Genomic DNA, 23,026 nt, shown 5'->3' with positions numbered 1-23,026 from the left:
TTCACTGTTTCTTGTGCAAGATTTTTTGGCCAAAAACATGACAATCATGTCTCAGCCACCATATTCCCTGGATTTGGCCCCCTGCAACTTTTTCTTGTTTCCAAAACTGAAAAGACCTATGAAAGGACGAAGATTTTCAATGATTGAGGAAATAAAAACTGCATCACTGGAAGTACTCAAGGCTGTACCAAAAAGTGCTTATGAGAAATGCTTCGAGGATTGGAAGAAGTGTTGGCACAAGTGTATATTATCTGAGGGGGATTACTTTGAAGGGAACAACATGAATAATGGTGAATAAATAAATATTTTTCCATAAATATATATAGTCACCTTATTGTTTGAACACACCTCCAATGTATCCATCCTGCAATTAATCACAGAAATTTAAGAGACTAAATTTGGTCTGATATTGTATAAATTAAGGTTTTTTACTTGTAATGATAACTATTTGCAAATAAAACTTGGTATACAGAAAAACAAGCAGATGTTTTTGACTACCATAAACAGGCAACAGGGACCAACCACTCCTTACATGATTTAAACATCATTACTAAGTAGATAGCCTGACAGATAACAAAAGTGCAAAACATAGTACAGTTTTCCGGGCACCAGATAACACAGATTTGCCTCTCCAATTAGCCTCACTGTAGGTACGAACCACTCTATTTGGCCAGGTCATCCTGTTATAACAAAAATCTATGTTTTAACAGAGAATATAATAGAGCGAAACATTCCACAGAGAATGTCGTATACACAAGAAGGAATGGCCTACTTCATGTTGCTTACAAGGATGTACAGAAATGGGTCACAGATAAGCTATTCATTTCATAAAGAAGAGCACATTATCCCTCTCTCCAAGTACCTCCATTCACTCATGATATTCTACTTCAACAGTGGCAGATGACAGCAATGTAATGACATGATTCATCACAGGCTGTCCCTGACAAACCTATAGCTCAACCACACAATAGCATTAATTACTGAAAGCAAGTTTCACTCTGAATGCTACCTTTACAGCAATTCATAGTGTTTAGTTGCGTCTTTGGACTGTATTGTGTTGGACCTTAATGTAAAAAAGGCCCACACATTATAACTTACAATTCACAAATATCTGCAATTTCTTTTTGCAGTCATCAGTAAGTAGACAAAAATAAGCAATAAAGTAAATGTGCATCACATATGTCTGTCATGATAAGATTTTTCAAAAGATTTGTTCTTTTATTAATTTGAGATGAATGTTTAAACCTTGAAGGAGCACTTAATCTACAAAAAATAAAGTTTTGAGCTCTGTTTTACAGTTCACTTGATCCACAAAAAAACATTATTACAGCATTCAACAAAATATATCTGAATATAATTTACATAACAATGGAATGAAAGTTATTACACTCAATACTTCATACAGTCTCAAAAATGTCTGGCAGTCTGAAGAATATATTACATGCATAATTATATACAATCACATATACATATAAATTTACAGTAGCTATGATTTTAATTTTCCAGTTACACATCACACAGACTATTACACTTTTCTTGTAAACATATGCACATAATCTGCTGACTAGCTTTAAGTGTTCTTAAATCAAATGACTTCACTGTAGAGAGACTGCAGTGACTAGCAGTTACCAGAAAGGGCACCTGGAATAAAAGAAGCATTGTAAAAATATTTCCAACAAAAATAGTATTTTTTTTAATAAAGCAGGAGAGAATCCGTAAATCATGGTCAAAACTAGTGATATCAGTCCCCCCTCCCACTGCTCATATGAATAGGAAGTGGCTCCACACACTAATCATTCAACAACATTGAGGTTTACATTGTCATATCTTGCGAATAAACCATTTCATAGACCTGCTTAAAGAAATCCTGGTAAAGACCACACGCACAACATTTTGACATTCTCCTTGCACTCTATACATGAATGGAATGTGGAATAAGCCCCAATAAGTAGTACAATAGGAAGTACCCTCTGCCATGCACTTCACATAGGTTTACAGACTATAGCTGAGCCTGTAAAATACATTGAGTGAATTACTTTAAAGCTCTTCTGAATTGTGAACCTCCAAAATCCACATTTCCCATTACCAACTATGTAGAAGTACACCCAAATTCATCCCCACCCATGAAAGAGGAAACCAAGCTAATTATTCACTCGCTTAAAATCAACAAAGCACCAGGGGAAGATTCTATAATTTCTGAGCTTTGGAAGTTTACAGAGGATAAGGCAGTAGATAAACTAACAGAAATTATCTGCCAGATTTGGGAAACTGAAAGACTCCCACATGACTGGAATTCTGCTTTAATTCATCCTCTTTGTAAGAAAGGTGACAGAACAGATGTAAGTAACTATCGTGGCATCTCTCTCATATCAACAACCTATAAGATTCTGTTGAAAGCTCTGCAAACTAAGACAGAACAGTTAAACAGTTAGACCCACAGCTCGGAGAGTATCCAGGAGGTTTCAGGAAGGGGCGATCATGCGTTAAATGGATAATGAACCTCAAATCCATACTTTCATACCTGAAGCTCAAGAATAAAAATTTTGTTGTGACTTTTGTGGATTTCAAAAAGGGCATACGACTCGATTGATTGTAAAATCCTGATCAGAATTCTAGAACAACTTGGCCTAGACAAGAAGACCAAAGCGATAATCCAGCAGACACTAACCAACACAACCTCAAAAGAGAAATTTAGAGGAGAAACATCAGAAGCTTTTGAAATAAAAACTGGAGTGAGACAAGAAGATGGGCTCTCACCTCTCCTCTTCAACTGTGCCCTCGAGAAGGTGATTCATGAGTGGCACAAAGAAATAAAAAACCAAGGAATTAAAAATGGTATCAAGGCTACCGTATTTACTCGAATCTAAGCCGCACTTTTTTTCCGGTTTTTGTAATCAAAAAAACCGCCTGCGGCTTAGAATCGAGTGCAAAGTAAGCGGAAGTTCTGAAAAATGTTGGTAGGTGCCGCCACAACTAACTTCTGCCGTCGAACATATGTAGCGATTCACATGCATGCTTTTCAGGCACAAAGATAAATACTGGCGCCAAAACCTCTGCGTCAGTAAATAAATAATAAAAAAAAAAAAACGGTGGAAGACGAAATTTTTTCTCCGCCCCGAGTTTCGACCACTGCATTTTCATACATTATCCAACGAAGTAAATACAAATGCCGTAATGTTCATCTTCGAATGTGGCAGCATTTCAATGTACTACGAAAATCCGACTGGCAAGACTGTTTGAGATGTTTGTCAATATGGCCAACTCTACGTTCTCATTTTTTTCTACCTATGAGAAGAGATGGTTGCTAATAGGAACTTTTATGAATCGTGAATCACATGCAGTATTCTCTTCACCATAAGAATAATACGTACATAAACATTTTGCCATGTATTCTTTCGTGTTTGCTGCTATCTCATTTAAATCCTGTCTGCTTAATAAACTACGAAACTAGAGTGAGACAACAGCAAACGCCGAAGAATATACATATCATTTCATGTTTATATTCGTATTATTCTTGTGCCTAATAGTGATACAGTCAGAAATGAAACACGTCAATTGACTAGATTTTTAAATCTAAGATGACTAATTTCTGTGCAGAATGTTATGTACTAAAGAGACGTCTGCAAAGATCTTCAAACAGAGAAAAATTTTCGCTAAACTCTCGTTCAGAGCATCTATCATACGCAGTCTATTATTTGGTTCTTGTTGATCATCGCCAAAGAAAGCAGCAGTGTTAGTAACAACAAATAACAGTCTCTTGCCATTGTTTCGCTAATGAGACGAGTCCTCTCTTTTTCTTTTTTTAATTGTAAGCGGCGGTAGCGCGCACAAAAGCAATCCACGCCGCGACCGGCGACAGGCCGTAAACACTGATTATCAGAATGCGACAAACAGTGCATGACACAGTACAGTAATGCATTTTCAGCTTAGAGTGACGTAAACACCTATAACAAAGAGAACGGCACTTATCAGATCAAAGAAAAATAAGCAATCGATCCAAACCAGACGAAGCACGTGAAAAAGGAAGCGTACCCGTATAAATATGGACGGAGCGCCTGACGCATAGCAATGGCTACCTGGTAAAGCCTAACTGCTAAGCTTACTACGCGAACCAAACTACTGTAGCTGTATCGTCATTCATTCGACCTAAATTGTGTCTCATATTACAATGGACCAACTTTGTTTCGATTTGGAGGTGCGGCCTAAAACTTTACTCTCCCCTTGAATTTCGAGTCTCATATTTTAGGTGCGGCTTAGATTCGGGAAATTTTTTTTTCCTTGATTTCGAGTCTCATTTTTCAGGTGCGGCTTAGATTCGAGTGCGGCTTAGATTCGAGTAAATACGGTAGGTTACAAGAAACAAAATTTTGAAATACATTGTCTCACTTTTGCATATGATCTTGCAATTTTTTCTGATTCCATGGAAACAGCTGAGAGAGATTATGAGCTTAACGTACAAGCACAGAAGACTGGCCTCCAAATTTCATTAGAGAAACCCGAGTTTATAACGAACATAAATTCACCACCAAGGGAGCTTGTAGTGGGTCAAGGCAAAATAAGTGAGTTGAAAAGTTTAAATATCTCGGAGAATGGATAACAGCCACCTCATCAGAGAAAGAAGCCTTCATATCACACACAAACAAAATGAAAATGGCATTCCATTTAACTTAAAACACCTACAAAAAAAGGTCAGTATCGTTCAGTGCAAAGTTAAGGCAATACTGCAGTGTTATCCGTCTGTAGGTCTTGTACGCTTCTGAAAGCCTAGTAATGAACAAATAAGGCCTAATCGAAAAACTGGACACCAAGGAAAGGAAGATTTTGAGAAAGATCTTAGGTCCCATCAAAGAGAATGGCGAATATAGAAGACACCATAATCATGAACTGTATTCCCACATAGAGAAGATACTGATACCACCCGGAGAAGAAGGATTATGTTTTATGGACATATGACCCGAATGAGCCCTGGAAGACTCATCAATCATATGATCACCTACTTTCAGGAGAAGAAAACAAAATGGGCCTGGTTCCCAAAGGTGGAGAAAGATCTTAAAGAAGTGGGGCTCACCCATGATAACATCTTGGAGCGTGTCCCACTCAAGGAGAAATTTATGGCATGGCAGTTTCCAAGAAAAGCGAAAACTAAAAACAGGAAAGGCTTGGACCCAGGAGAGGAAGGAGCAACACCGAGAACGAATGCGGGAGCACTGGGCAAACATCAGAACATGTAAAGCAAGACAGTTGAAATAACGTGGCCCAAAGATGGCCTATATGAAATGAATCAATGAATGAGTGAATATTATATTGAGATCAACTAATGACTTGCACCTTGTCATAAAAGCCCATTTCTTTAAATTGCAGTGTATCACCACTGTTTTCAGTCTTAAATTCGTGTCCCGTGAAACAGCAGTGTTCGTGTTGCCTTTACTCTCTTTGCTGATAGCTTCCATACGACAGTCAAAACTTCCCAATACCAAATAAAAAGTATTTTCTGCCAACCATGTGGCACATGATCTTTGATTTTTCTTCAATCTGGTGTCCAACACGTTCCAGACTTACATATGACTGAAAACCAATGACATGAATATCAACACTACATGTGGCTGTTACAATCAGCTGCAGAATACTGTCTTACAGTGAGCAACTATTAATTACAGGAGCAGCGGGTTTTTAGCACAAAAACAATTTTCTACAAATGTCCTTTTCAGGAGGCAACACAAAACCTAATAAGTCATAATCTAATCATTTGACATTAAGCTGCTGCTTTTATTTATGCAATAATTGTTGACTTTAAAGGACAGATCTAACTGTAGAGCAAATTTCCAGGTTGTGATAGTTCTAAGACACATATGTACATGTATGCATATCATTAGGCAAGAAATTAGAAATGTAAGTCATGAGAATTTATTTAAAAATAAGAAATCACAATAAACCATTGAACCGAGAACTGAGGCAGGGCAGCAGTGGAAAAATTGCAGACCCCCTCCATAATAATAAGGCAAGGTGCTTCTTGAGACTACTATGGGGTGGTGCTAACAGATTATGCTTGTAAGGGTAAACCACCACAGGAGCCAACTTATGAAATATCGTAATGAGGTTATGGGAGGCTGTCTGGATGACGCATTGTGGAAAACTGTCCAAGGGGGTGGGGGTATTTTTGCTCCAGGTCATTCTGCACAGGATGCAGTCACACATGCTGCTGCTTTGAGCTATCAGTTTTTGCATCCCCCCCCCCCTTCCTTCCCACCCACATTCCCCTGACATGGTACCAGTGACTTCTTTCCCTTTCCTTGGATGAACAAACAATTGCTTGGCAGATACTTCCCAAATGAAGATGAGCTGATTTTCAAGGTGGATCATTTCCTAAACAGCTGAGTTGCAGAGTTTTATATTGAAGTTCTCCACCATGTCATTCATTGTTGGGAGAAATGTGTTAAATTGAAGGATAAATATGCAGAGGGCTAACACTATCATCAAGTTTCATGGTTGCAGCTTCGTTTTCAAGGTGATAATGAAAACTTTATGACTACCACTTGTATTCAATAAAATCGTCAGATGGAAAAAAACATTGGATTTATAGCTGACATAATGATCAGCAATTGTCCACTGTTCGTAGTAGCCACTTCTAAGTTGTGAAAAAAATTATATAATGGAGCAATACATATCAATTACCATTCACATGAGATACGTAAACTTTTAACACAGTTTCACAAAATCTATAACAAAAGCCCTTGAGAAATACAGCTTTGCTTCAACCTGAATTAGTATAGGAGAACTTATATGCAAATGCTTACAACTTCCATTAGACTTCATCACGATAGTGAGAAATTAAGAATTTGAAAAGGGGTTGGGCAAAAAGATCTAATGCAGCAAATTACTATCAGGGGCCTCAGAGCAGATTCTTAACCTGGGACAAGAATGAGGGAATGTGTTGTTAAGGGAGCATATCCTAACATCCACTTTTGGGAATAACACTGTACTACTTGTTCTAAGAGGAGGAAAAATTCAGCAGTTAACAGAAAAAAAATTAATAAACAAAGATTGAAAGATAGTCTTAAAACCCATTGCAATAATACTTAAATAATGTATTAACAACACATCAAACAGAAAATTCTACAAATTAACAGTGAAGTTATTAATGAATTTTTGTATTTTGGACAGTTGAAGGCAACAATTGGAGTGGCAATAACAGACACAAACGAAAGATTAGAAGTTGACTGCACAGCACTGCTCTGCTTTTATTAAACCAAACTGTCCTATTATGTTTGTATTCTCTGACATAATTATGACAATCTTTCCTTTGTAAAATGATAATTTCCTCTTGCTCACTGTTTATTGTACATTTGCTGGAGGCATTCATTTGCAATGATACTATAAACATATCCATTTCTTTCGATTCAACACTGTTCAATATTTCTCTCCTTTCCCCCCCTATTGTTAAACCAATCCTACTCACCATTCATTGGTAAGACTAAGTATTTACCATCACATGACATTTTAAATTCCAGCCTCTCCTAAACAGTGAGTTGAAACTTTCTTTTTCATAATATTGTTACATTCCATCATGAAAATCCATTGTTTGATTGTAAGTTCTTTTCTAGTGTTTATAATTTCCCTTCTTCATTCAGAATATTATGTTTAACTTTTACTGAATCTTGTTTAGTGCAGTTTTCTGATATAACTGATGTAATATTATATATATTATAGTCACCTGCCATTTGGTAAAGAAAACTTTTCGTGTTGTATTTTTACTTATTGCAGATTTGATTCCTTTTGTAAATCACTTTAATCACACATATAACAATGCATTGTCATACATATGAATATAATGAGTGTGGAAGTTTTTTTAGCCATTTATGATAAACATTGTAATTTGTACACTTAGCTATTCTTTTTTGGCAATTAGGTAACGATATGCTACTCTTTCAAGAAGTTCAAGCAGTGGTACATATGAGATAATGTTACGGACAGTCCATGAAAGACAAGACAAACAACAGAGATATATGATATGATGTGATGACATTACATATCAATGACATCTCGTAAGTCTTATCAACTAGATTTCCCCCTTTAAATTCTCAATTACCAAAGGGAACAGACAACAACTATGGCCAATAACTAATAAACATCTTCAGAATATAGAAAATTGTTTTATGTTATTTCCAATGGTTCAAATGGCTCTGAGCACTATGGGACTTAACATCTGAGGTCATCAGTCCCCTAGAACTTAGAAGTACTTAAACCTAACTAACCTAAGAACATCACACATATCCATGCCTGAGGCAGGATTCGAACCTGCGACCGTAGCAGTTGCACAGTTCCAGACTGAAGCGCCTAGAACTGCTCGGCCACGGCTGGCTTTTATGTTATTCCTGTAGCTCTGTTATACTATGATAAGGTAACACATAAAAAGAAGGTGCTGTAAAACTTACTTCGCAAAGTGTTCTTTTTCTGTTTTTATATTATAGCTCAATGTTTTAACATGCAAAACACTCACCAGCCAATATAACATTGACACAGATTTTCATTAGAAGTGGCTTGTTGTATCAAGAGATCCACTTGCTTTTGAACTGTCAGATCTTTCTCATGGGAAAAGTCACAGCCAGTTAACTTCTCTCGAACACGTGTTATTATCGCTAAAGCCTTCTTGTTCAGTGCTTCTGGTTGGTTGTTGTCTCCTATATTGCAGAAAAGAAGCATTACTTCACTGTTTAACAATGAATGTAGCTATATAATCTATTGTCTGTACAAAAGACATTTAACATTGCATTATAATAAATTTATGGTTAGCAAATATGTTTGGACAGTGTTGTCAAAATGGTCACCATGGATTGGTGAGCATATATTTTTCTGTTATTTCCTTTACTGTTTCTGCATAAATATGTGGCGTCATTTGATTTTTTTAAATTATTATTATTATTTTCTTGTCTCTCTTAATATTGCTTATATTATCATGAAAGGTGGTCTAGTGTACTTTGCCCTCAAGTAATCAATGAAGCTAAGATAGTTTTCTGAGTAAATAAAGTTTGAGAAAAAGTTGGAAGAAGGAACATTTCTGCCATATAGAGCACACAGCTGGAGTGGAAAAAGAGACAGAGAGAACAATGATGTGTCAAATGTAGCATAATGAAGAAGTGTCTTCTTGAATATGAAAGAAGTTGAAGTATGCATTACAGTCAGGCTAGTGTAAATTGTTTCTACTGCCACTTCACATACCACTTTTCAAAATATGGAAAGCAAGGATCTTGTGCAGTAGAAGACATTTGTTTCCAGCACTGACAATGACAATGTGCTCATAGCTCTTGAGGCATGCATTTTAGAACCCAAGTTTACTAGAGTTTTTTTTGTTCTTAATGATTGTTCCTGTCATATCCCTGAATATTGACCACTCCTTCTGGGACACCACTTATCTAGCAACAATACTTCACTTCCTTTTGTCAGGACTGTCTGCAACTTCTGAATGTGATGGACACAGCAGCATGATGGTCAAGTTTATGTGAGACAGCAGGAACATTACTGTCTGCTGGTCGTCTATCATTTTTTCTCTCACTGTACTCTATGCAGCTTGTTAAGCTGAAAATACTTTGATTACTTTCTTTTAGGACCAACTCTGTGTATGGAGAACATGGTCTGTAGCAAAAATGTGGTTGCAGCAGTGAAGAACATAATGCATTCTTCATTTCACAGTGGCCACAAATTGAGAAAAGCAATGAATGTGTTGTGACTGTGTTGAACTGTTTTGTCATTTCAACTGGATGAAAACGTTCATCTTCTGAAAGTTCCTGGCAGTTTAAAACTGTGTGCTGACCAGATCTAACTCAGAACTTTGTCTTTTCACTGGCAATGCTCTTACTGACAACTATAATGGTGGGGACTGGTCAAGAGTCTCGCTAGGATAGCTATTGGTCACAGCATTACCCATAAACAGCGTGGTTTCAGTTTTGAGTCCCACTCTGGCAAACAGTTTTAATCTTCCATAAAGGTTCAAAACAACACACAATATTCTACATCTTCTGAGTCTACATAACAGTCACTGATTAAAACTGTTGGAAAAGTTGTGAGAAACACTTCATTGCACATTATGATAACTTCTTGTTTAAGTGACACTAAATTCATTAGCAATACCAGTGCATGCCACACTTCTAAGGAACTTGCAGTGCCTCAGCATCATGCTGTCACAAAATTTTCTCTGTGCCAACCAGTTTATTTTTTTCTATATCTGATTTTACAAGAGGTGTGAACACTTTTAATTTGTTTACCTGCTGAGCTGACATGTGTAACTGTGTTACATTTTTACATACTCTACTTCCCATTCTTTTCTAAAGTATTGACATGAAACTCAACATATCTTTAACTACTGTAACTTAGGAAACTAATTTTGATAAATTTAGCCACGTCTGCTATGCATTGCGAGTTACCTTACCGCCTATCTCTCCACACAGTTTTTTCTTTCTATTATATTTCTTTCTAGAATTAGTTACCATTACTTTTTTGCTCCCTCTGTCAAAGTTATTATACCGTTAATTATGTTAGGTTTATCATGGGTGTAACACAAGCTTGGGACTTAAAAAAAATCAAGGAAAAACTGGCTATCCCTTTTCTGATTTTTACTCTCAATATAGTTTCTTTTCGATTACAAACAGATGTCAAATTGTAAAATTAAAAAAAAGAATCATAATATATGGAAAGATCGTCGAATTCTCTGCACATACCTATATTTTCCATGCTGCCAGGCACACCCTTCTTAGCAGCAGTAGCACTTAGACTGCCACCCGCATCCAGTATATCACCATGTTCTTGTGATGATGATGAAACAGACAAATCAGTTTGGGCTTTTGAGCGTTTTGCTTTGGGTGTGGCATTATCAATGAGTCTCCAGTTCAGCAGTGGATCATACACAAATGCTTCTAGAACTGCCATTAGACTGTCCTTGTTGCGATGAAGCACAGACATAACGGACTCACATGTGCGGCGATATGTCCCTTCTATTCCTGTAACCTACAAGCAAACAATTAATGTTGTTTTAACTGCAAGTCATATTATCTTATGTGACAGTGTTATCATCCGCATGCAATTGCTGAGCATACAATAAAGTAAATAAGTAAATAAAATAAAGTTGTGAGCAAAGTAAACAATTGAGAAAACTAGTTTTTATTTTCAAAAAAGAAAACAAATAAGGAAAGAAAGCACTCATTGAGAAGAAAATGAAAATATGTTGACTGACATTAACTTCCTTTAAAGTGCAGAAGTTTTTCTTGAAGCTAAATTTTCTTCTGGGATATACTAAGTATGTTAATTTGAGACTTTCACATTCTTTCATTATCATGAGTCTCTATTATGTACGTTGTGTATTTTTCTTCTACATATTTTGCTCTGTTCCCTTCGCAGTTTTCATGCCCTCTGCATGTGTCACAAGATAAACCAGAAATGTTTTACAGAACAGCAAATGACAAACTGAAAATATGGTCAAGTATAGGAAGGAAGTTAGATCATAATTAAATAATCCCTCCTAATGCATTACAAGTGGAGCACCAACTCAGTTAGACAAAGTGAAAGAAGGAACTGCCCCTGGTCCAGTCAAAGAATTCTTCCCACTATTTACTGTTGTAATTTTGGGAAACTATGGAAAATATAAATCAGGATGGCTGAAAAGAGATTTGAATTCTACTCCAACCAAACGCACTGCAGCACACTCATAATTCTGAGTATACATATTACTGTATTTTATATTCTGGGTTGGATTACATGATTTCCATTTGCATACAGAGTCTTTTCATTTTCTGTCAACAGATCCTCCTTTGTACAGATTTGGTTCACCGTTGAACACAAAAGCACACCTCCAAAATGAAATTTTCATCCGACAGTAGAGTATGCACTGATATGAAACTTCCTGGCAGATTTAAATTTTAAAATTGTGTGCTGAACTGAGATTTTACTCCAGAGTTCAAGTCTCGGCCCGGTATACAGTTTTAATCTGCCAGGAAGTGTAATCAAAGCACATGTTGCGAATACTGTGGTATGTTGATAGATGTTATGAATTCTGTGGTATGTTGATAGACATTGGGAATTCTGTGGTATGTTGATAGATGTTGGGAATTCTGTGTTGTGCTTTCTGATTGTTTTATATCTGTCCTAAGTGAGCTTAAGATACTTAGGTAGAACTTAGGTTTGTGAGCTTTAACTGCAACATGATACATTCAGCATCCTATTTGCTTCTCAGTTATGCAGGAGTGAGAACATTTTGGTCTTCAAATGATTTGCATTCAGAAAGTTATCATCATAGTAAAATCAACAGACAATGTCAGCTTTTCTCCCACTTCTTCGAGTTCTTGCTTTGTGGAGCTGGCTAGTTTTGTTTGTGTAAATAAACTGTGCCATTCCATCAACATGTTGGTCATTTGCGAGGATGTTATGTAGACTGAAGCAAGAGTACTTGCTTAGGGAAATCAATTCTTCTATAATACCCATTTACTGTTTTTTCCAAGAAGACTCACACAGAACCTCTGGTTTTGCTGAACAAATCCAATAACAGATTTAAGATAGAAATCCTTTGTTAGCTGATGATGCTTCCACAGTAGCATATAAATTCTGAGTTCAAACATAATGACGTATCTAAAAAAGAATGATGTCCCTCATGACAGCCAGCATGGATTCTGAAAACATCGATTATGTGAAACCATACTCACACTTTTATCACAACGTACTGAAAGCTTTGGACTGAGGCAGTCAGGTAGATTTCTGAAAAGCTTACTGTCAAAAGTATGATCATGTGGGGTATCAAGCGAAATTTATGACTAGATTGAGGACTTTTTGGTAGGGAGGATACAGCATGTTGTCTTGGATGGAGAGTCATTGTCAGATGTAGAAGTAACCTTGGATGTGCTGCAGCGAACTCTGCTAGAACCCTTGTTGTTCATGTTGTATATTAATAGTAACCACAAACTCTTTGCAGATGTAGTTACCTATAATGAATTACGGTCTGAAAGAAGCTGCATAAATATTCAGTCAGCTTTTGATAAGATTTCTAAGTGGTGCAAAGATTGACAACTTGCTTTAAATGTTCAGAAATGTAAAATTGTGCACTTCATAAAAAGAAAAGAAAAAAATTCTTATAACTATACTATCAAAGGGTCACCACTGGACTCGGCCAACTCCTACAAATACCTGGGCATAACACTTTGTAGGGATATGAAATGTAATGATTACACAGGCTCACTGAAAAGTAAAGTAGGTGGTAGACTTCGCTTTATTGATAGAATACTGGAGAAATGCAGTCAGTCTACAAAGGAGATTGCTTACAAAACACTTGTGCCACCCATTATAGAATGTTGCTCATGGGACACGTACCAAATAGGACTAGCAGGGGATTATTGAACGTATATACAGAAGGGCAACACGAATGGTCGCAGGTATGTTCAACTTTTGGGAGACAAGTCTCAGAGATTATGAAGACATCGAACTGGCAGGTTCTTGAAAAAGTTTCAAGAACTGGCTTTAAATTATGACTCTAGGCATACGAGGGGGTACCAAAAAAAAAACCTGGAATAACATTGCCAAGTGGTGTGCTTGTGTAGTATGCATTTGTGCCGCCAGACACACACAGTGCACCTCATTGCCAGTTCAGTGCCACGTGCTTTGTTGGCCTCGCTTGTTCTGTTCATCTGCAGTGATTGTTTTTGATAGTGCTATTTCATTCTTGTTTTGTTTTTCATTATAGCAAGTTTAAGTGAACAACATGCAGCTGAGAAATTCTGTTTTCTACTGTGCTGGTACTGCAAACGGCTGAAAGAAAGGGGAAACTACAGCCGTAATTTTTCCCGAGGGCATGCAGCTTTACTGTATGGTTAAATGATGATGGCGTCCCCTTGGGTAAAATATTCTGGAGGTAAAATAGTCCCCCATTCAGATTTCCGGGCGGGGACTACTCAAGAGGACGTCATTATCAGGAGAAAGAAAACTGACGTTCTACGAATCGGAGTGCGGAATGTCAGATCCCTTAATCGGGCAGGTAGATTAGAAAATTTAAAAATGGAAATGGATAGGTTAAAGTTAGATATAGTGGGAATTAGTGAAGTTCGGTGGCAGGAGGAACAAGACTTCTGGTCAGGTGACTACAGGGTTATAAACACAAAATCAAATAGGGGTAATGCAGGAGTAGGTTTAATAATGAATAGGAAAATAGGAATGCGGGTAAGCTACTACAAACAGCATAGTGAACGCATTATTGTGGCCAAGATAGATACGAAGCCCACGCCTACTACAGTAGTACAAGTTTATATGCCAACTAGCTCTGCAGATGACTAATAAATTGATGAAATGTATGATGAGTTAAAAGAAATTATTGAGGTAGTGAAGGGAGATGAAAATTTAATAGTCATGGGTGACTGTAATTCAAGAGTAGGAAAAGGGAGAGAAGGAAACATAGTGGGTGAATATGAATTGGGGGTTAGAAATGAAAGAGGAAGCCGTCTGGTAGAATTTTGCACAGAGCATAACTTAATCATAGCTAACACTTGGTTCAAGAACCATAAAAGAAGGTTGTATACATGGAAGAACCCTGGAGATACTAGAAGGTTTCAGATAGATTATATAATGGTAAGACAAAGATTTAGGAACCAGGTTTTAAATTGTAAAACATTTCCAGGGGCAGATGTGGACTCTGACCACAATCTATTGGTTATGAACTGTAGATTGAAACTGAAGAAACTGCAAAAAGTTGGGAATTTAAGGAGATGGGACCTGGATAAACTGACTAAACCAGAGGTTGTACAGAGTTTCAGGGAGAGCATAAGGGAACAATTGACAGGAATGGGGGAAAGAAATACAGTAGAAGAGGAATGGGTAGCCACGAGAGATGAAGTAGTAAAGGCAACAGAGGATCAGGTAGGTAAAATGATGAGGGCTAGTAGAAATTTATGGGTAGCAGAAGAAATATTGAATTTAATTGACGAAAGGAGAAAATATAAAAACGCAGTAAATGAAGCAGGCAAATAGGAATACAAATGTCTCAAAAATGAGATCGACAGGAAGTGCAAAATGGCTAAGCAGGGATGGCTAGAGGACAAATGTAAGGATGTAGAAGCTTATCTCACGAGGGGTAAGATAGATCTCCCTACAGGAAAATTAAAAAGACCTATGGAGAAAAGAGAGCCACTTGTATGAATATCAAGAGCTCAGATGGAAACCCAGTTCTAAGCAAAGAAAGGAAAGCAGAAAGGTGGAAGGAGTATATAGAGGGTCTATACAAGGGCGATGTACTTGAGGACAATATTATGGAAAAGGAAGAGGATGTAGATGAAGATGAAATGGGATATACGATACTGCGTGAAGAGTTTGCCAGGACCCTACGACTAATCTTAGAAAATAGATTAAGGAAAGGCAAACCTACGTTTCTAGCATTTGTAGACTTAGAAAAAGCTTTTGACAATGTTGACTGGAATACTCTCTTTCAAATTCTAAAGGTGGCAGGGGTAAAATACAGGGAGTGAAAGTATATTTACAATTTGTACAGAAACCAAATGGCAGTTATAAGAGTCGAGGGGCATGAAAGGGAAGCAGCGGTTGGGAAGGGAGTGAGACAGGGTTGTACCCTGTCGCCGATTTTATTCAATCTGTATATTGAGCAAGCAGTAAAGAAAACAAAAGAAAAATTCAGAGTATGTATTAAAATCCATGGAGAAGAAATAAAAACTTTGATGTTCGCCAATGACATTGTAATTCTGTCAGAGACAGCAAAGGACTTGGAAGAGCAGTTGAACGGAATGGACAGTGTCTTGAAAGGAGGATATAAGATGAACATCAACAAAAGCAAAACGAGGATAATGGGATGTAGTCGAATTAAGTCATGTGATGCTGAGGGAATTAGATTAGGAAATGACGCACTTAAAGTAGTAAAGGAGTTTTGCTATTTGGGAAGCAAAATAACTGATGATGGTCAAAGTAGTTAATGGAAAATCTCATATAAAGATGTGAAACAAATACTAACAAAGAGATCTCTTTGCTAGTAGATGGTCAAAGGAGAGAGGATATAAAATGTAGACTGGCAATGGCAAGGACAGCGTTTCTGAAGAAGAGAAATTTGTTAATATCGAGTATATATTTAAGTATCAGGAAGTCATTTCTGAAAGTATTTGTATGGAGTGTAGCCATGTATGGAAGTGAAACATGGACGATAAATAGTTTGGACAAGAAGAGAATAGAAGTTTTCGAAATGTTGTGCTACAGAAGAATGCTGAAGATTAGATGGGTAGATCACATAACTAATGAGGAGGTATTGAATAGAATTGGGGAGAAGAGGAGTTTGTGGCACAACTTGACAAGAAGAAGGGACCGGTTGGTAGGACATGTTCTGAGGCATCAAGGGATCACAAATTTAGCATTGGAGGGAAGCGTGGAGGGTAAAAATCATAGAGGGAGACCAAGAGATGAATACACTAAGCAGATTCAGAAGGATGAAGGTTGCAGTAAGTACTGGGAGATGAAGAAAGCTTGCCCAGAGTAGAGTAGCATGGAGAGCTGCATCAAACCAGTCTCAGGACTGAAGACCACAACAACACAACACTAGGTAAAAATGCTTCTGAAACTGTTTTAGTGTTGAAAAGATGTTACCAAGCTGATGCTATGGGAAAAACTCAAGTGTACAAGTGGTTTGCTCGATTTAAAAATGGCAACATGCCAACTGATGACAAACCTCATTCTGGACGTCCATCAACTGCTCAAATCAATGAAAATATTGAAAAAATTGAAGAGCATATGCTCACAGACCATCAACGGGGAATTGATCAATTGTCAGACATTAGTGGGTTATCTTGGAGCTAGGGTCAGCAAATTTTAATGGAAGATTTGGGAATGAAAAGGATTGCTGCCAAGTTTGTTCCTCACACCTACACACATAGCCATCCTTATTAGACAGTTTTTGGCTAAAAATAGCATGGTTCCATTGCCCACACATGTTAATCATCTGACCTGGCTCCGTATGACTTTTTCTTATTTCCACACATGAAAAAAGGCACGAAAGGACACCGATTTGACAACACGGAAGAAACCAAGGAAAAAATGAGGTCGAAAAACAGTCAGCCATTTCTAAAGATGACTACAAAAAATGTTTTGAAGAGTGGAAGCACCAGTGGGACAAACATACTAGTTGTAGTGTAGATTATTTTGAAGGGGATAAGATTGTTTTTTTTTTTTTTATACCCCCCCCCCCCTTACATATGCTACAACCCTCTATGTATCGCTTGCATAGGGATCGTACTTCCCATGCTCTAGTACATGAATGGAATAGAAAGAACCCCTACCTAATAACTGGTATAATGGGACGTACCCTCTGCCGGTTCTGGAGTACAGACGTCAATGTAGATCATAAAAAGCAGTGTCATTTTAATTTCCTCAAAACTATCTTCAGCGTGCTTTACTAAGTTTAAAATCTGTTTCCAAGAAAAATAATCTTACTCTGGGATGTGTTTGAGATTATGTTTAAAATCAACCAGTATACATTTTCTCATGGTGAGAAACCGAAAAGATATGTGGTCATCTCCACAGTTTTGTGTATTTCATTGTTGTGGCAGAAATGCTTCACAGAAAAATGATTTCTGAAACTTAACTGTGTACTGATTTTGATTATCAACAGAGGCACAACTAATAAGAGTGCCTTGTGAGGTTTCATTAAGTAGCTGACATACATTTCTTTTATCTTATATTTCCATGATACTTTATCATATTTTCACATTTTAACAATGTATTACCTTTGAAAAGCATAATTTTGTATTCACAAAAACATTTTTAATGTTAATATGCACACTGAAAACCCTATAAAAGTTTAAAGTGTGGAAGGAATATGCTTGGTTCACATTTACTCTGTTATCAACAAAATTTCATGCATTTAAGTCTTAGTTGAGATGCACCAAGGGTAAATTGTCTGCATGGAAGTGTTCATGGAAAGGTATTCACACTCACCACCAGCCCCCATAAATTACATTGAACACTAAGCCTAATTCATGTGATGTCATACTAGGGGTTGACTTATCATCTCACCAAAATATTTCATTAGTAATGCAGGTCACGTATGTTCTGCATGATCTGTCGAAGTTGTGAGTGGTTACTATCTAACATTATGTTCAAAGGTATGTAGAGGATAAAGAGCATAAAAAATTTCAAATTTAATTCTCAAGGTCCATTTTTATCCCACCACATGATCACAGAACATGTCAGCACAATAAATATACTGAATAAAAAATAATAACAAAAACAATAATAATAATGTGTCTCTATGACTTAAACTGGTATGAAATGGGAAAGGTGTCAAGCCATATTAGTTAGCATTACTCAATTTGGGAATATCATGGGACACTCAAATCCCAGTACCTTATTACAATGATACTATTTCTGAAATTTAATACACTTTAGGATGTTAAAATAAGAATGGTTTGTTTGTCATATGTCAAGGAAGTTGTAAAAGGGTTTAGAGAAAATACAGTCAAATTCCAGGAAGAAAAGGAAGTGCATATCTAAACTACACTCGTACACATCACTGACATCAATAGTGGTTGTCAGGTATCAAGAAGACCAAAGCCATTGAATAGTTGTACTGTACTGATTAATATAGTTGAATTTTTTACCATGATTAATTTTAGTTTTCAAATTCTGCTTTTGGAAGTAGTTTCAGCAACATAACTGTCTGAGAATAAATAGTTGCTTTCTTTTACCAACATTAGTACAATGACAAACTGATTCTAGCTAAACCTGTCAGTTGTTTCATCTCAAGTATTGCTCTGTAGTCTGTGATTTTAATCTCTTGGCAAATTTCATCATGAGACACTTCTAACATTCCTGATGCAACTCATTCTGTACCATTCTAGATGCTTATACAGTTGTGGATGAAATTCAATGATTATGGTTGAGGTGCTCCTTCTTCAGCTCTGTATCTCACTTGGCAATTGAGTTTATTAACCCACGGAAAATTTATTTTCCGATTTCTCATCCTCATCACACCATTTCAATGTCATAAAAATGAATATTTTTTTATTACATTTGGGAGGTACATATTTTTTGTGACTTTCTCACAACGGAACTATTTGTTCTTCGCATACAGCTCACCGTTGCCCTCATGATATCTTCACATACGTAATTTGCATTTAAATTGGGTGTGACATAAGTGTCTTCAATTTGTCTTTGTGTAATAACAGATCAAACAATGTACACAGTAACTAATTGATCAGATTCAGAACAATGCTTTACTCACATTCTTCATACAGAAAAACACTGAGAAATTGCACAACATATGGCAGAGCCACAGTATTTGAATTATATGCAGAACTGCTGAATATGCTTTGAAACTGCTGAATAAGTAACATTAACACTGATTTACTGAAGGTGCAAAGTAAGACTGAGCATTTCATTGGTAAACATAATAGTGGCATAGCTAAGTTCTACTTTTAATTTGGCACTAACAAGGTCTTAGGCACTAGCCTAGTCAATGAGTCCTTCTTATAGTGGAATACCAAATTTAAGTTACTGTGCAGTGTGACTTGTTCCCAAGTGACTGATGGTTCCATTCCTCAGAGTGCAGGAAACACCTTCGCATGATTCATGACTCATTCATGAGCTGAATTAGCTATGGAGATGAAAATCTGGTTACACTTCAATTAAAACATGTCTCCTCAGGCAGCACTAAGGCACACAGATTAAAGCAGCCGATCACTTACACGCCACGGAGTAACAACATTATAAGAGTAAAAAATATGGAGTGACAGGTGTTCAACAAAGTGGTACGTACTTCAGACAAGCACTTGTGTGTTACAGTTTAGGTTGTACCACTTTTGCACAGAGAAACGAGCCACAACAATGTGACTTTGCACATATGAGTAATAGGAATGCTCATTCTGTATAAAATTATCTGCAAAATAAAATCACTGCAAAGCAATAGGATGAGAGCTAATAAAATTTCTGTTGAAAACAGCAATAAAAAAAATTAGGAAAATGACACTGGAGAGGGGAGGGGGGAACAACCCACAACCTATATAAAAAAAACATCAGACAGAATATTTTAGCAATCTGAATTCGTATGGTGGTAATTTTTATTTATGTACATATCTCAAAATTGGACATACGAGAAAAGGATAAGCTAAGATAAAATTGAAAATAAGTAATTTAAAGAAGAAGTCATTACTGCAGGGACAGTACACCACTTAAAAGACTACGCTATACAAGGAACAATGCATACAACTTAAAAAAAAAAGATTTGGTGTAAATATTTTACCTCCATTGCATTAATCAGCATGCGAGTAAGCCTAAATGGAATCTTCTCTGGGAACTTTTCTCTTGTCATTGCTACTTCAAAACAATCTCCAAAATCTATATGCAAAATTTTCCCACTCAGCCGATCTAACATCAAATTTGAAGGATGCCTGAAAATTAAAAGAATTGAATAGAAAATATTTAGTATTTTGTAAAAAAGGGAAAACAATAATTCTAATAATACCACAATAAATATACAAATAGCAAAAGAACTCAAGTGGGCCTGTTTAAAAGTAATCATCGTTATTTGCAAATAATGAAAATTGGTTTGTATTAGAACCAAATTTTTCTTTACCTGTCTCCTAAGCCCAGTATGTAACCAACCATTGACATGACAGCAAGGGAGCGAGTATAATTTGTACGTCTATCAAACCACACTTCTGATGACGGTGATTTAAGCCAGAGAAGTCGTGATAGGTCATCTCCTTGTGTGTGCTCTAAAGCGTGTTCAAACACTTCCACTTTTTGCATCAGTGTTAGGTGGTCATAATCTGGTGCCATCTATAATTATAACAAGGTATTAATTATATTTTCTAATGTACAGCAGTTAACAAAATTGGTACTGCTACAGATAATTTTAAAAAATCTATATCATTAGATAGTTCAAAATGTATTCTTTACTAAAGTGTATTTACCCGAAGCATAATTCTGTGTTCAATGTTTAATAATATTTTCTTTTTCTCTCTATAATCCCTTATAAGTGTGTGAAGTGTATCGCAGTGAGGCACCCAGCCAATCAGTCCACTGTTTGTTGATAATGGGATCACAGCATACCTCTGGTGGGAAAAGAACATTTTTTCGTGTGAAAACAAATTTATTCATCAGCCTTAAAAACTATTGTATATACTGATAAATAGTCAATAGATTACTAAACAACAATCAGCAGCGACCACTTCATGACAAGCTTTGTAAAATAATGTGAATTAAGATAGCTTGGTTCACCACGCAGAGCAGGCACTGAATAGTAAACAGGCAATTTAAAAGTAGGCTGTTGGATCCTCCCACCACCATCACAATTTTCCGTTGTTAAGTAGTATGAGAACAAGGCAACTGGTTTTTGAGTACAACAGTATTTTTCTAGTGAGTACATTCTATCCCTTATTTGATTCCTAAAGCCTTGCTATGGTTGCCATAAAACTTCCCCAGTAATCAATCTAGCCCCTGCATGAGTGATAGCCTAAAACTCACTTCTCAGTACGCCATGACTATAATCTAGCTGAGATCCTATAAAAACTTTGTAACACTGGAGCAGACTTGCTCAGTTTGCTACCCAGGACTTGTGACTAAGGCAGTCCAACGTGTTAAAAACCATCAGGGAACTTGCTTCCAGGACATTAATGTGTGATAACCATTACAGCTTTGACTCAAATATGAGGTCCACAAATCTCACCAAAACATTAAAACTTGCAATGGTGTCCTTATGCTGGGCAGGTGAAGTAAAAACACAGCAATAATGATTAAAATCAATATCAAACAATGGAAACTCTAGGTTGGAATACCAACAATGTAAGCAAAAGATAGATTGCTACTTATCATAAAGCTGATGCATTAAGTTGCAGACAGGCACAGCTAAAAGATACTTACACACTAGCTTTTAGCCACAGCCTTTGTCAGAAAAAGATAAACACACATACATTCATTCCCACAAGCAAGGACACCCTTGCACACGACTGCCATTTCCGGCAGCTCAGACCAGCAATCTATCTTTTCTTTACATCGTTACAATCAATATAAACTAACTTATCTGTCAAAAATCTATAAAACCAGTATGTTCAGCCCATTCCTCCAAGTTCTTCCTTCCACCTCCAGATTCCTTAATTATTCATCTTTGTCTTCTGGATGATGGATCTAAGGAATTTCATTTCTGATACCTCAAGTCTCAATGCCTCTCTCTTGTGAGTTGTACCTGAGGAGTTTCTGTGGCATTGTTGTAAGATGAACAATACTCTGAAAAACTGCCCACTAAGACGGATCAATCCACTGGAATTCTATTTACACCAAAGGGAAAATTTTACAATACCACCTCCAGGAACACCATTCTCCCATTCAATTCTGTCAGACAGAACTTTGTCACCGCTGCACCTAAAGAAATACTGAGAGAGGAAAACCAGTATGACTGTAAGAAAATGACAATGGTAACTAATTTCATGGCACTGTCTGCAAGTGTTCGATGCTGTCTTTGTAAGAAAGTCTGTTGTCTAACTGTCCCTGGCAGGTTCAGGTTGTCAACAATGGATTGAAACCTACAGACCTCACACTTAGAATGGTTAAGTAACTTCTTGGGTCTAGTTTCCATATGAAGGTTTTGAGGAGGCTCCCTGTAGCAATTTGAAATGCCTTGTGACATTTTTCTTTGGGGGTGCATTAAGGGCCGTATTTATGTACCCCCAGAGCTGAGAACACTGGAACAGCTCAGAGAATGCATAAATGCTGCTGTGATGACTGCTGATAGGATGTTCCTACATAAGGTACAAAACGAACTTGACTACCACCTGGACATTTTGTATGATCAGAGGAACACTCATATGACATTTGTAGAGTGCAAAATGGAAACTTGGTAAGTTTATAGTTCTGTTCTTGCATCTGTCATATTTTTACATGATACTTTGGAAAATATAGAGATTTCAAAATGAATGAATCATTTACAGTAGCACTGTGTGTGTGTGTGTGTGTGTGTGTGTGTGTGTGTGAAGAAAGATTCTATGCCAGTTAAAAGGGCTGCTAATTAATA

The 23,026-nt window shown here is 36.9% G+C and overlaps 1 protein-coding gene across 2 annotated transcripts in view; it reads right to left on the bottom strand.

The window, feature by feature from the left end:
- Positions 1-1,476: 1,476 nt before the first annotated feature.
- Positions 1,477-23,026, bottom strand: part of LOC126161801 (serine/threonine-protein kinase mTOR) — a 276,188-nt gene continuing 254,638 nt past the window's right edge. For both annotated transcript variants that reach the window (XM_049917889.1, XM_049917890.1), the window contains 6 exons: positions 20,931-21,071; positions 20,591-20,796; positions 20,258-20,405; positions 10,713-10,998; positions 8,498-8,678; positions 1,477-1,641 (listed from right to left, as the gene is read on the bottom strand). In XM_049917889.1, coding sequence (XP_049773846.1) covers positions 1,626-1,641; positions 8,498-8,678; positions 10,713-10,998; positions 20,258-20,405; positions 20,591-20,796; positions 20,931-21,071 — 978 coding nt within the window. In that variant the 3' untranslated portion in view covers positions 1,477-1,625. The remainder of the gene's footprint in view (positions 1,642-8,497; positions 8,679-10,712; positions 10,999-20,257; positions 20,406-20,590; positions 20,797-20,930; positions 21,072-23,026) is intronic.

The sequence above is a fragment of the Schistocerca cancellata genome, chromosome 2 (genome assembly GCF_023864275.1).
Source record: "Schistocerca cancellata isolate TAMUIC-IGC-003103 chromosome 2, iqSchCanc2.1, whole genome shotgun sequence".
Lineage (NCBI taxonomy): Eukaryota > Metazoa > Arthropoda > Insecta > Orthoptera > Acrididae > Schistocerca > Schistocerca cancellata.
Note: the sequence above shows the minus strand (reverse complement) of the source record. Positions and strands in the feature narration are given on the sequence as shown.